This window comes from Thermothelomyces heterothallicus, assembly GCF_042370625.1.
Source record: "Thermothelomyces heterothallicus CBS 202.75 unplaced genomic scaffold P884_scaffold_8, whole genome shotgun sequence".
Lineage (NCBI taxonomy): Eukaryota > Fungi > Ascomycota > Sordariomycetes > Sordariales > Chaetomiaceae > Thermothelomyces > Thermothelomyces heterothallicus.
In genome coordinates, this window is record NW_027192569.1 from 448,492 (window position 1) to 462,675 (window position 14,184).

General features: G+C 58.4%; 4 protein-coding genes across 4 annotated transcripts; 2 read left to right on the forward strand and 2 right to left on the reverse strand.

Moving 5' to 3' along the window:
• Positions 1 to 4,098: 4,098 nt before the first annotated feature.
• On the forward strand, positions 4,099 to 6,500 carry P884DRAFT_268970 (uncharacterized protein; the record flags this gene model as incomplete). The annotated part of the gene is made up of 3 exons (XM_069442236.1): positions 4,099 to 4,876; positions 5,054 to 6,318; positions 6,429 to 6,500. The coding sequence occupies 3 exons, from the start codon at positions 4,099 to 4,101 to the stop codon at positions 6,498 to 6,500; spliced, it is 2,115 nt and encodes a 704-aa protein (XP_069298476.1).
• A 2,588-nt stretch (positions 6,501 to 9,088) lies between these two features.
• Positions 9,089 to 11,011, reverse strand: P884DRAFT_241464 (Adaptor complexes medium subunit family-domain-containing protein; the record flags this gene model as incomplete). The annotated part of the gene is made up of 3 exons (XM_069440219.1): positions 9,089 to 10,331; positions 10,442 to 10,861; positions 10,968 to 11,011. 3 exons carry the CDS (start codon positions 11,009 to 11,011, stop codon positions 9,119 to 9,121), a joined length of 1,677 nt encoding a protein of 558 aa, XP_069298477.1. The 3' UTR covers positions 9,089 to 9,118.
• Positions 11,012 to 11,256: 245 nt separating this feature from the next.
• On the forward strand, positions 11,257 to 12,068 carry P884DRAFT_258386 (uncharacterized protein). Its single transcript, XM_069441230.1, has 2 exons — positions 11,257 to 11,460; positions 11,520 to 12,068. Exons 1-2 carry the CDS (start codon positions 11,352 to 11,354, stop codon positions 11,699 to 11,701), a joined length of 291 nt encoding a protein of 96 aa, XP_069298478.1. The 5' UTR covers positions 11,257 to 11,351; the 3' UTR covers positions 11,702 to 12,068.
• Positions 12,069 to 12,774: 706 nt separating this feature from the next.
• Positions 12,775 to 14,174, reverse strand: P884DRAFT_241468 (glycoside hydrolase family 6 protein; the record flags this gene model as incomplete). Its single annotated transcript, XM_069440220.1, has 3 exons — positions 12,775 to 13,195; positions 13,289 to 13,613; positions 13,733 to 14,174. The coding sequence occupies 3 exons, from the start codon at positions 14,172 to 14,174 to the stop codon at positions 12,775 to 12,777; spliced, it is 1,188 nt and encodes a 395-aa protein (XP_069298479.1).
• Positions 14,175 to 14,184: the final 10 nt, after the last annotated feature.

Consider the following 14,184-nt stretch of genomic DNA (forward strand, 5'->3'; position numbering starts at 1 on the left):
AGACGCAAGTACGAGGCGCGGGAGAGCGCAGGCAGAAACACGCCGGTATTTTGCCCGTCACGCGGGTGTGACATTTTTGTTGCTAACCCATGTTCGCTGGCCACACGAACAATATCGGTACTTGGCCCAATCCGGACATGCGACGGCAGTGCTGGCAGCTGGTCGGTAGCATCGATGCTCTGGCGGTGCAGTTTCGGCAGCCCGTTTAAGATGACCAAGAGGCCAAAGAGGCAACTTCTCGATATGACCACCTGAGAGTCGACCCACTTCCCGAGGTTGTTGGCTTGCTTTCAATCGTCCCCGCTACATCGAGAAAGGTCGGTGATGGCTGATCCAACTCTACTATAGTAAGTACGCACTATGACATACACTGTTCGCGCCTCCAGCTAGCTGGTGAGTTCCCCGAGGGGAACAAGCGCGGGCTAGGGGATTGGGCTTCCGCGCCTCCTCCTAAGTTAGTTGAGCACGAGTGAAAGCAGCAAGTTGTGTGCAGCCATTGGCCATTGTCCAAATCCCAGAACTCGCATCACCCCCCTAATCACTCCACAGGCCGGCATATCTTCTGCTTTCTGGGGTTCATCAGTCTCCCTACCCAGCCTCTGCATTTTGTTGCACTCTCTGGCGGGGTGCGTGCGCGCCGAAGACAATGGAGATGTGGTACTACAAGAACCGTTGGGGCGCCATGGATGCTTTCGTAGGGCGCGTGCCGCTCTGTCGATTCGAGTTCTGCAAGGGACCCTATGCCGCTTCCTACTTGGTAGGACATGACTCCAATCCCAGTCATTGCGGAATCAAAGGGCGTGCTTAGCATCCAGATGGGGGCAGAACGGTGTACGCCAGGTCCGGACATTACTCCGAAATCCATCTGTTTTATCCACACCTGTCCACCAGCACTACACTAGTGTAGTAGGCACATAGCGGAGCACAGCTTACCGTTTCATCATACCCGACACCCACTTTGTGCAAGGGGAAGATCCGTTGGGGGCCTTGCAACCAGCGGTCATACTGCAACAGATTTTTGATGGGATGTCGCAAGTCGCGTCGCTAGGTTATGGGTCAGTTAGGTCGGCTTGGGATAGGACTACAACGCTACAAGTGCTTCCGCCAGAATGAACATGTTTGTTCCACAAGGCGCAGTAAGCCTTGTGTTTTCTCTCCAAGGATTGTGCTCGCCAGCTTGATCGCGCTTATGGTTGGCAACGCGACTGTGTTGGCTTCAGGGTTAGGTAACTCTGTTGCGCAAAAATACAAGTACTTACTTGGGTAAAGTTCACCCCACTTTATGAGGTAGCTGCACCGCCTGAGCATATTCCGCGTCCTTGAAGTGTAATCCGTACATACTTGTAGTTAGAGCCTGGACCAGCACGAAGCCGCGGCTGTCTTCGGAGTGCTGCGCAAGTACGTACTGTGTAAGGTATGGACAGTCCAGTCCACGCTCGGCTCGGCAGTGCTCGTCGCAGCACTACGCAGTAGTGGCGTACTCCGTGCGTATCATCTTTCATTTGACAGTGTCCCTTTCAACCCCAGACTGGCCCGTGCAAGGTTTAATCCCTGCGCAACTGTGCCGACGGAGCTAGGCTTGGCATGCTTCGCCAAAGAGCAACCAGGATGGTGACTGTGCATGCAAGTGCCTCTCACTCGCCCAGTCGACCGCTTGTTTGAGGGCGGAAGTCACAGAACCTTCCGCACCTGGACTCTTCCCAAAACGGAGCACTCGGTATCCCACACCATGAGTGCATCCCATGGCAGTACCGCCCCACCCTGGCGCATAACCAACGGAAAGGCAGGGTCGGGGGATTGAGGGCCGGTACTTAGGTACTGTACCCCTCTACAATGTACTGGTACAATGCCCAAGTTCCCGTTATCTCTCTTGGTTCTCTGCGGCGTGCCGCCGGGCTGCTCACTGAGGCATCGAGTTGTACGTCCGTATGTAATCCGCAATCCGTACACATGATGTGATTGACAGGCCTCTGTCGTTAACGTTACTCCTCGTCTCCGTGGCAAACGCCAGATTGGATGGGCAGCGGCAGTGTAATAACTTCCACTGTTCGTTCTCACTCTCTCGTGCACCAGGTAGTTAGGCCGCTTCTTGGAGGTACCCTGTTCCTCCTAATTTTGAGACGACGTGCTGCGTAAGCTCTGCTGGCCTAAGGTCGGGGAGACTTCCTCTTTCTCGCACCGTCCAACTCATGCGTTGCCCGCCATAACGAACCCCGGGGTCTCCGTATGCAATTCAGGCACACCTCGCGGCAACTTTGAACTCTGGCCCACATGTCACTGACCGGGAACCCCTGCCGGCCAGATCTCGCTGCTTCCCATCCAGCCTTCTGCCACCCGCGGGCGTCTGTGCGCTGCGACTCACGACGGGTGGGACATTTTTCTGGCGCTTGTTTGGCTACGAGCCACTCGACGGGCGCCGGGTCCCTGATTACCTCTTTCTTCTCTCTTCAAACCCCCTCCACTCCGCACTGCATCCTGCGAGACAGGCCACGAGGAGAGTCTGTCAAGGAAAGAAAAGAAAAGAGGAATATACCTGCCCGCTCAGTGCGCCGAGTTAGCGACCGCCTCTGGAGGATTCCTTGATCACTTGGTGGTGGCATCCAAGAAACTCGCTATCCGTCCGGCCTCCCGCCCCGTTTCCGACAGGCGCAGCATAGCGTTAATCGCGCGTTAAAGAGAGCCAAGCGCCAGCATACTCGGCTACCGCGAAAAAGAAGGCCGGGAAGTTTTCTCAATTCAATTTTTTGACAACGACGGTCGCAGCATCGACCTCGTTTTACAGAATCCGCTACGCACTTGTTTTTCGAGGTCGCTCGGACCTTCTCACTCTTTTCCTCCCCCGTTCGCTTGGCGCATTGGTAGCAGGCTGCCCGCCGAGGAGGACGACGGACAAAAAAGGCGAATGCCCACATTTGGGATTTGCGCACTGATCATCGTGCCTCCTCGCCTGCCAGTGACGACGACAAGGTCCATGTCCCTCTGACGTGTCACAACAGTCACGATCGAAACGCCGCGTTTTTGATCGGGCCATCGCAAAGCAATCTTTTTTTTTTCCCTTTCCCCCTATCCTTCGTTACGGGATAGCAGGCAACAGCAACAATAGCAGCGACAGCGCACCTTTAGCGGCGGGGAGGTCATCGTGGCGGTCTTCTTGAGGCCTTTGCGGCGGCTGCGGTTGTTTTCCTGGCCGCTACCCGAACCCGGCACCCCGGCTAGCTGGTCGTTTGCAACACCCGGGCCGCAGATTTGCGGTCGCTTTTGTCGCTGCATCCTGGATCCGCCTCCACCACGCGACCGACAACAGCCTCCGCCTTTCGTTTGCTTTATTCCGCTCACGTTGGGGGGTTTATCAGACCCCAGCCCGCCGACCAACACAAAAACGCACTTTTCCGCGCCAGGACCGGAGTTGAATCCGCACACGCTAACTAAAACGGACCCCAAAACGAGCCCACGCCAGCACCCCGGGCGAGTCCAGGGCTGGAAGTTACGGACGCACGAGCGCCGACCTGTCTCCACTTTCCTTCAGCAGTGCATCACAGCGCCAGCGCCTTCCTGCTGCAGCTCCTTCTGCTGCAGCCTGACCACGCACGTTCTTCCCAGCGTTCCAGCACAAACGCGGACCAAGAATCGGGAGCTGTAATTCATTGGGCAACGGGTTTCTGCGATTCCACCATTTCCAAGCCCTAACCCAGCGCTCACGAGGAACACTCTCGGGTTGCGACCAGGAAAGAGCATACCCTGCTCGCTTTGGACTGGCTCCCGGATCCCGGAAGCCGACTCGCTTAGATCCGCCTTACTCAGACTATCTCATTTATCTGCCGCACCCGGCGCTCCTCTGCCGAGGGCGCTTTCATTGCGCGACTCTCCTGACACCAACCCAGCCTGTCGCTGGCATCCGCGCCAATCCGCAACGACTGTCTCGCACCTGCAGACTGGTCGCTCGGTTTCCTAGTTTGCGGCAGCCTGGATTCCGTCCCCAGATCTCCAAGCTCTAGACCCTCGTGCAGCTTCACCCTCTGCTCGCTACATCATTAAGACGCATTCGAAGCACGGCAAGAAACCTTTAAAGACGCCCTGCAGAGGCGGCTGTGCGTGGAGATGTCGACATTTACCGCCCTGAATGGGGGCTCGCCAAAGTCCGCCGAAGGAGTCAACGGGGCGGCGGATGGGGATCGAGCAAACAGGCGGTCACCAAGCGCCGAACCAAGATCTGCTGGAGGGTACTACGGCCAGAGAGATCGGCAACGAGATAGCCGTGACGCGCAGGAGCGTCGGGGCAGTACCAACCATGATAGGCTTCCGTTTCCTGGTGCTGCCACTCTTCCGGATACCGAGGGCTCCCACAAGCGCAAAAGGTCTTTGTCGGATTCACCAAAGAGGGAGCGCCCACCATCTCCGCCTGTGAGAGCTGAAGCAACTGAGCGGGTGGAGCGGGCGGAACGATCTGAGCAGTATGCACCTCAGAGCCACCAGTCGGAATCACGTGAAGAGCGGACAACACCACAGAGGGAGGAGTATCGAGCCTCACAAAGGGAAGAAGCGCGGGAGAGTGAGAGGCACTGGCGCGCTGACCGGGCGCGTGAGGATCGCACCTCGAGTTATGAGACTCCTTACTCGGCCGGTCCGGTTTCAGCTCAGTCGGAGGAACCAGCCAGCGATCTGGCACGGAGGGCGACCAGTCACGGCGACGAGGAACACAGCCCGGATGGCGAAGATCGCAATCTGTTTTCCGGCCAGTACACATCCGAGCAGCGCAGGGACGGCATCGTTCAATCGGACCCCAAGAAAAGGAAGCGCAACTTCAGCAACCGGACGAAGACGGGCTGCCTGACATGCAGAAAACGAAAGAAGAAGTGCGATGAGAAGAAGCCCGAATGTACGCCTTTATTCTTCTCCCCCCCCCCCCCCCCCCCCCCAAAAAAAAAAAAAACCTCCCTTCGCAATGTTTTGGCATCTCCCCTCCCAATTCCCTGATACACCGCACCTGTTCACACGCATGGCCGCGTTTTGCGGCCGCATCTGGCCCGTCCCGGCAGGCTGACAGCAAGCACAGGCAACAATTGCTACAAGGGTGGTTTTGTTTGCGCTGGGTATCCCCCGCAGAGGGGAGCTTGGACCAATAAGCCTGAGAGCAAGCCCGCGCAGGTCAACATCGAGTCGAAGGATCCGAACTATGTGCCTCCGGGAGCGTACGGAATGCCCCAGCAACCACCCCCGTACAGCGGCAGCCAACAGCCTCCGCTGGGTCAGCAACCGAAGCGTGACTCCCTGCCATATAACCGCGGCCAGCCCACGCTCCGCATCACGCCGCCTCAAGGCCGCCCTTTGCAGACAGACGACGACAGGCTGACAGCATCGACCATGCCGAGCTCTATCATCAGCCCTGACAACAAGCTCTCGGCATTGTCAGGGTATACGACGTCGGCATCGGCGAACGTGTTCCCTACCCCGGTCAGCGCCGCCGCGGGCTCTGCCTTTTCAGATCGAACGCCGAAGGAGTACCAGCGTGTGCCGCCGCTTCACGACCTGACGCGGACGGAGCCGGATCAGCAACATCCTCCCCCTCCCCCTCCCCCTCCTCAGAGCACAACCTTAACGCACCCGCCCTTCAGTAGTATGCTGCATGGGGGTAGGACGTCGACTCCGCCAGCCCCGCCATCTACCCTGTCCTCCTCCCAGCCTCCTTCCGGAGGCGTTCAGGCGACGGCACAAGCCGCGCTTTCACACACGCAGTTCTCCTCGGACAGGCCGCGCCGGCAGAAGGAGGAGATGCTGAACGGCAGACCGTACTATCCCTTTGACAAGGAGCTGGTGCTCGAGCGGGAGCGGTGCAACGCGGCGTGCTGGCGGTTCAATAACTCGACCAACCCGAACCTCGGCGTGTCTCCCGCTGAGCGGGCACGGCTGTTCCGTGACATATTACACCCGCGTGAGGGCATCCAGTTATCGCCCACCATGGTGTCGCCCGTCACGCACGCCGGGCGCGTGGGCGAGAACGCGACGGTTGAGGCGCCCTTTAACTGCGACTACGGCTATAATATTCACATCGGCAACAACGTCTCGATCGGCCGCAACTGCCTCATCAACGACGTCTGCGAAGTCAGCATTGGGAACAACGTCATCATCAGCCCCAATGTCTGTATTTACACGGGCACCTGCAGCACTAACCCTCGCTATCGCAAAGGCAATCAGGGTACGCAGTACGGCAAGCCCGTTATCATCGAGGATGACGTGTGGATTGCGGCCAACGTGGTCATCCTTCCCGGTGTCAGGATCGGAAAGGGCTCGACTGTTGGTGCGGGGTCGGTCGTGACGAGGGTATGCCATTCTGCTTGTCTTCCCCCCTCCCCTCCCCCCCCCCCTTTTTGTCCTGCCACTCCAAAGAAGGCTGGATTCAGGTTTACTGACACTGCCTGCCTGATATATAGGACGTTGCCACCTGGAGTGTCTACATGGGCCTGAAAGCCGGTCACCGCAGGGGCATTGCCCTTGTCCCCTGAACTCGCGAGTTTCGCTTCTGGGTCCGTGGGTCAGGATCGAACGTTCTAAATCTTTTCTTACACACTCTACTACCACCGTTTTTTTTTACTGTTTTCTTTTGGAGGTGGGGCTGGATCTCCCTTGACTCCCCTCTTGTCTTTATTACAATGACGAACGGCTTTGAGTTGGTCAAGATCTCATGAGTGTCTGTTTACCCCCATCTCTCCTATGATACCCGGTATTGTTTGTTGTATGTTGATATGGATGGGACGAGGCCAAGTCTTTCTTATTCGTTGTCTCGCTGCGTACGGATGGAGACGATGTGAGGGGGAACCAGTAATGTGGAAGCGGGAATGGATGGGTCGCGGCGGCGTGACGAGTTGATACCTACTGGGTCATGGATGGATGGTTCTTACCTCGATACCTTACCTGATCGAACAGTTACCTAGTACACCCCTGTTTGCATTTCTTTTGTGAGGTGACCTTCCTGCGAGTAACCTGCTATTGGCATGGGCGCCGATAAGGTTGGCTCGCCCGATTTACATTACGTCGTGTGAAGTACCTCGGGATGATCTGTTTGAGTACAGCTGGTCGATCGCGAGATCTGTGTATCCATTGCACGCGTCTGGCGGCAAATATCTGTCTATTGGCGGTCGGTTGCGGGATGGATGTTGTGGTTTGCTAGGTGGCGCAGGGGAGGCAAAATGACGACCATGGATCCGTGCCCGCAGCCATCAACTGAATCCCGTTCGCAATCAGAAGGTTTATTGAAAACTATTTTCGCTTGCGAGTCCATTTCGCCTTGCTCTATTAGAGTACGTAGTGCACCCAGATTGTTCGCTTACACGGGTACAAGTTCGCTAGCTAGTAATTACGATGAGATGCGAGCGCATCGGCGAGGGAGGGAAGGGGAGGAAGGATCCGAGACGCTGGAGCCAGCAACGCGCCTTCGGGATTGGAGCCTCCATGCTCTTTGCTACTTTTTTCCACTTCGCCCAGGCTCGACACAATGCGCGTCTCATTCGGTCCATGAACACGGGGAACAAAAAAGCCGCGGCCTGTCAGCGCTGCCTGGCCGCGTCTTGCCCCTCTTTAATTAATTGTCGTTCCCACTTGAAAACGGGTCGCGATGTTCGCGACCCGGCCACGAGAATTGGTCGATGGAACGCAGCAAGTCGACGTGGAACCCTTGCGTGCGCGGTCTTGGATTCGGGCCAAACATGGTCCTGGCAGGCGGCCGGGTTTACAACTACGGATTATTATATTTCGGTGGGTAGTACTTGAATTAGCATTGCGCAGCGGGAAATAATACGCCACTCGCTTCGTGATCATGTCCAGGACGCTCTGCGAGGTGGTTATTCCGTACAGACGCTAGTTGTGCTTAATTATCTGGCAGCTTATGGGCCGGGAGAGGGGGGGGGTTCCTTCTGATGGCGGAAGAGAAACCCCCTGACATCCGTTTGCCAACGGCGGATCACATGCGAAGAGCCGTCACGTTCGGCTTTTGAAAATCGATCTACGGCGGAACGATTATTACACCCAGTGTTCTGTGTTCTGGGAGTGTTCAGTTAAATCCGTACCAGGGAACGAGTTGCAACCCCCGCGCAATTTCGGGTGACGAAAGTCTTTAGCTGTTGGCAGTGCTCGTTGGTTTGTAGCGAGTTCTCGGCAAGCTCGAAATAGATCCGTCACCATCAGTCCTCGGGCGAGCCCATCCGGTTCCTGGATTCTCGGCTCGCTGTGTCCTTGTGGCGCGGTGCGGCGCGGCTGGTTGGCGCGGGGCAGAAGAAAACGGCCACACCGAAAGAAACCGCGACGCATAGCGAAGGAAGTCGTAACTTCCCGGAAGGAAGGGAGGCCTGGTCAAGTAGCCACGTCTCATGACCCATCCTGTCGGTAACCCCCTCTATTTCTACTTGTACATAGCAAGCAACTTGGAGGAGAAAGGGAGGGCGGTCGATAGAGTGTGAAACAACCCGAGCATGCTGGACAGTTCGCTCTGGGACAGTACGGGATGCGAAGTCCCAACGGACATCGGGCAAGACATGAGATCATCTCGTAAGCGATCCAACAAGAAATCGCAAAAAGGATGGGTGGGGTGGGCAGGGCCTTTCCGATTCCCCCGGGATGTTGCGACGCTGCGCTGACACAGCAGAAAGATGGCGGCATGGCGCTCGGCACTGACCGTTTTTGGAAGATCGGTTGGGGGCCGCTGGGTACTGCATCCTGCCAACGCAAATGTTTCTAGAACTTGTGTGGGCTGTTGGTCGTTGGTCGCGTCTCTCGGCCGCCGAATCCCCGAACTTGGAGGGGTGTAGTAATGTAGAGCATGTGTGCTGTGCAACATGAACTCTCCCTTCACGACGGGGGGCCCGATACGGATCCGGGACTGGACTACATACACTACGGAGTATTTGCAAGAACGCGGGAGGATGGACAAGCGGACGGCGGTCGGTGGATATTCGCGTCCTGATGAAGCACACCACAATACAAGCGCGTCCCCCATCGACCAGACAGTACGGGAGTGGTGTGGTGAGGGTTGGTATGGCAGTTCTCCGAGGGAGGAGGAGGAGGACGCGGCCAAGGACAGCTCCGAATGCGCGGCGTGCTCGGTCAGGCAGAGCCGTTGCGTGGATTATTAGCACCTAATCTCGACACCACCTCTACTAACGGTCAAGTACTTGACACCCTTGTACGGCTTCACGCTCTCTCCCAGGCCGCGGCTCTTCCTTGGGTCGAGATGGATACCCTCCACCTTGATCCCGCTGGCCAGCCAACCCTTAACGGCAAAGCTAACCGAGGCCGAGCTGGGCATCAGAATCTTATTCTGCGCCGCCCTGCGTTCATCCCGTTCCCCGGCTCCAACGGTCGGGGGCGTCTTGGCCGTCTTCGCAACAGGCGATGAAGCCTGGTACGGCTCGTCATAGGAGTATGCGCTTGCCCCGCTGCCAAACCCGAATCCTGTTGGATCAGAATCCTCGTCATCCTCGTCGGGCATGTGCCCCACAACCGTACACCGCAGAGCAAACGGTGAGGTGCCCTGTGCTAATTCTTTGTTGGAAATGGACCATTCCAGCGCCCGGTCTCCGGGGTTGTAGGTGGCGTCCCCCTTTGTAGGCCGAATCTCCGAGAGGTTCCTTACGTCTGCCGGCAGCGGGACCGAGACGACCAGATCCTGCAGCACAGGCGAACCCGGGGTGCCAGGCTGCGGCGAGCCCACCCCGAAGCCGCGTGCGCCGCCGCCACCACCACCACCACTGCCGACACCAGCTCCTCCTCCCCTCGAACCTGGCCCAGCCCCGGCAGGGCCGAACACCCGGCTCACCTGCACCCTCACCTCGAATTCCGACCCCGTCAGTCCGAGTCCCGTCTTGATCTCCAGCGATACCGGCAGCCTCAGCGGGTTTGCCCCCAGTCCGTAGGCGGCTGCGCCCTCGCCCGTGAGCGGCATCAGATCCACCTCGTACCCGGCCAGCGTGAACCGGCCGTCGGGGGGGATGAAGGACAAGACGCCGGGTTGCTCGCGCCAGCGGGCCAGGCGCACGCAGGGGTGGAAGACGGGCAGGTCGATGACGCTCCCGAGGTTGTGCCTGCCCGCGGGGCCGGTGAGCGTCATGACGATGTCGGGCACCCCCGAGACCTCCGAGGTGAAGGCGATGGTGCCGTTGGCGAAGGCCGCCAGCGGCCGGCCCGAGGGAGCGAGCGTCACCGACAACGTCTCGATCACGTCGCAGTAGAGCTTGTTGGAGGTGTGGCGCACGTTGGCGCGGCGCCAGGGGAGCGCGGGCGTGTTTGGTTGGACGTGGAGGGTCGGGGTTGGGGTGGTGAACGTATTTGCGAAGGGCGGTTTCCTATGGGACGAGGTAGGGTCAGTAGGCTGTTTCTTTCTTTTTTTTTTTTTCTTCTCTCGATTCTCATGTCGTTTTTTCTTGGGTCTTGATCAATCATGGGGCCAGCGTACGTTGGGAGGTTGAGGTTTCCTAGCAACTTGTCTATGAACCCCTCTACCTCGACCAGGTCGCGCAGGGCGTTGGGCTCGGTGGTGCTGATGATGCCGGCATCGCACATCTCGGTAAGGAGTTGGGCGACCACATCGTAGTTGGCCTCAATCTTGTGCGCCAGCAACGGCGCACCGAGGAATTCTTCGAGCGCATCGACGGCGCGGTGCAGGAACTCGAGGACCAGCAGGGGTTCGATCTCGGACGACGTGGTCAGGAGGAAGAGCAGGTTCGCATGCCTGAGACTAAAAACGAGGGTCGGCGGGTTGGTGTTGGGCAGGTAGATGAGGTTCGGGCGCGGAACAGGGTGCTCAAGATAGAGGGGCAGAAGATGGTTCGCCGCCAGCGGCCGCGACGTGTATGTGTGCGACAAGATGAGGGCGCTGGGAAGTGGGATGGTCAGTCAACTTAGGAGTTCGATTAAGGACCGTTCTTCGTTCTTAACATGAAATGGAAGAAGGGACGGAGAGGGAAAGGGAATCTACCCACTTGTGCTCGTCGTAAATATGTAACGCCTCGACCACTCCGTTCATACTGGCTTTGTTTTCCCCGCCTTTGCAGTTTCGAGGTCGGGCTCGTTGCTGTTCCTGGTGTTGTAGGTTCAAGTTGGCAGGCCCCGCGAAGCTGCGGGAAGCGCTGACGCAATTGGCAGGCTGCCAGGCAGGGCAGCGCCGAAGCGGCAGCAGTTGCCCACGGCAGACCCGCTCCGAGAATCTCGAGGCAGTGGGTCCCTTCAGAACCCCTGCAGCAGAGCATCCCAACTTCGGGGCAGCTCGGATTCAACCACTTCTCGTTCAGTGCAATCCGGGCAAGTTAAAACTCGGCCAAACGAGTCCCTTGCCGTCTCTCGAACCACGCCAACGCACGCCCGCCATGGCCAAGGACAGTGTGCCATCGGTCCACTCGCTGGACAAACCCGAGAAGCTTGAGGAGCTTCTGAAACAAGATCGCGGCGACGACTGCCTCCCCTGCAGAATCGTCGGTGAGTGCCTCATGACTGGAAAGTGTACACGTGAGACCAGCTGCTGAAGGTGAGCACAGGTGGTGGCGCATTCCTAGGCCTGGCTGCATATAGCTACATTTCTGGGCAGTCGCAGCTCGAGAAGCAGAGGGCGAAGATCCTGGCCAGCGGCTCGCGGTTCGGTATGCGGAGTAGGAGCCTGGGTATCACGGCCATTTCGCTCAGCCTCGCCTGGTTGGGCATCTGGCGGCTGGTCAAATGAGGATGACGAAGAATTGAGAGTTTTCGTGAACGACCCGCCATCTTACTCTACAATCGATGGAGTGTGCGCCGACCGAGGGCATGCCGGGCCTCAGTACCGACATTATGCTGTGCATCAAGCTTGCTGACGCGCCCTTGTTGCGCCGATGGAAGGCAAGAAGAGCATCGGCCAGGGCAGCACGATATCGACAACTGTGACTCCCCAGTCACACCATGACGGAATTGCAGAGAAGACCGCTGAGGGAATGGGGATGGGGACGAGACGGGCTCGGAGAAAAAAAACCTGAGTCGCCAATGTTTAAAAACATATGTATAGATCAATATCTTGTACGATATCTCACTTCTGGTTTAGCACTGGGCACTGGGAGTTTACTCCCTCCCCCCCCCCCCCCCCCCGGGCGGACCGACTTCCAGCGACGTTAGTTACGGCTTTTGTCTCACCACCCGGGCCACAATGGGGCATCGACCGCTGGTGCCACGGTACCTCGATTAGGCAGCATCACCAACCCCCCCACCCTACTGGAAGTCTGGAATCGGCTGGTTCATTTTTTGTACGCTTGTCTTCTCAACTTGGGCCATATTGCTTGAAGGGATGGTAGGATCCCTCCCTTTGCTCGGAAGTGTTCACCACGCTCGCGTGTGTAATCTGCAGCTACTACTGGTTCTCCCCTTCGTTTCCTAGAGGGGCGACGCAGGCTGACTGCAATTCCAGAGTCTCAGGTTGTTTCCCTACGTCCTACGGAGCAAGCTGCTACCCCAACACGTTGTGGTTCTACTCTGCCGCAACGAGCAACAAAGGCCATAATCACGAGTCACAACCACTCGCAAGAAGACCGAGACAGAGAGACGGTTCTGAAACCCCTTATGTACGACTATCAAACTACTACACTAGAAGGGAACATGAAAAACGACGAACACGTGACCATTGCACCGCGCCTCGCTTGTTTCTGTTTTGTTTTGAAGCAGGACTTCATTTTCGTTGACTCCCCTCCCCGCGGAGCAGCAGCAGCCGGAGCAGGGCGCCACCAGCACACCACCGTCAGAGCGACTGACAGCAAGAAGCCGTCGAGGAGCTTAGAAGGACGGGTTGGCGTTCTTGAGGAGCATCTCGAAGTAGGCCTGGTTCCAGGTACCGGCCTCGGGGCTGGGCTTGAAGGCGTCGGGCTTGCCGCAGAAGCTGTCGTAGCGCGCCGCCGACGAGTCGCTGGTGCCGTCGGACTCGCCACCGGGCTTGACCCACACGAAGGCGTCGGCGAGCTCGTCGCCAGTGTTGGCAGTCGGGCGCACACCGAAGCCGGCGCCGTTGACGTTGCACCAGTCACCCCACTCGTCGCGGAGACCGGTGACACCGTTGCGGCCAGTGTCAATGATGGCATGGTTGGGCATGCCGGCAGACTTGAGCTCAGCGCCGAAGGTGTTGATGTAGATCTTCTCGTTCTGGCACTTGTTGTACTGGGCGTCCGAGGCGTCCGAGAACTCACCGGGCTCCTGGTCCCTATAGGAGGGGGAAAAGATCAAAGGTCAGCACCATGCATCTCACGCCATTCCGCTCGCCATGGACTGACGAGGGGGACATAGAGTGTCTTACCAGGCGTTCCAACCAGCCACGTTGGTGGAGATACCGCGGACTTGCGAGGGCGAACCAGCAGACTTGTAGACGCTGGCGAGCTCCTGGGCGCCGGGCTTGAGGTTGGCGTCCCAGCCGAGCCAGCCACCGTGGCCGGCGTCGATGTACATGACCACGTTGGGGAGGTTGAGCTGCTTGAGGGCATAGGCGACACCCTCGCGGTAGCCGGAAGCGCTCTGCTGGCACGTCTGCAGGTCGCTATTGGTGACCAGGTTGGGGAGCGAGTCGGGCTCGATGACGAGGGCGAAGGCCGTGTTGGAATGGGCCTTGAGGATCTCGGCGATCTCTGCGAGCCAACACGTCAGTCTTTAAGCTCGCCCCGTTTTCTCTCTCGCAACCCCACTCAACCAGACCCTCTCTCTCTCTCGGGGGAAAAGAAGAAGGGGCCACAAAGGGTTAACTCACTGTCGATGTACTCGGTCTTGTACCTCTCGATCTCGCCGACCTTGAGCTCGCCGTTGGAGGCCTTGGCCGCGCAGTCACGGCCCGGGAGGTCGTAGATGACGAGACCCAGGATGTTCTCGCAGGGCACGTCCTCGAGCGCGGGCTCCAGCCGGCCAATGTTCTCGATGGTGTCGAGCCACAGGAAGGTACCGACGTCGGCGACCTTGCGGGCCTTCTCGGCCAGCGCCGAGTCGGAGATGGCCTCGGCGGCAGCCTCGACCTCGGCACGGTAGAAGTTGTTGGGGTGCAGCGTGTACTGCTTGAACACGTTGGTGCTGGCATCGAGCGTCACGGCCGACGCGCAGCCCGCCGAGGCCTGGCGGGGCTTCTGGGGAGTCGTGCGCGAGGGCGCAGCGAGGGCCGTGGCGGCGAACGCCAGGGTGGCGGACTGCACGAACTTCATGCTGGGCAAC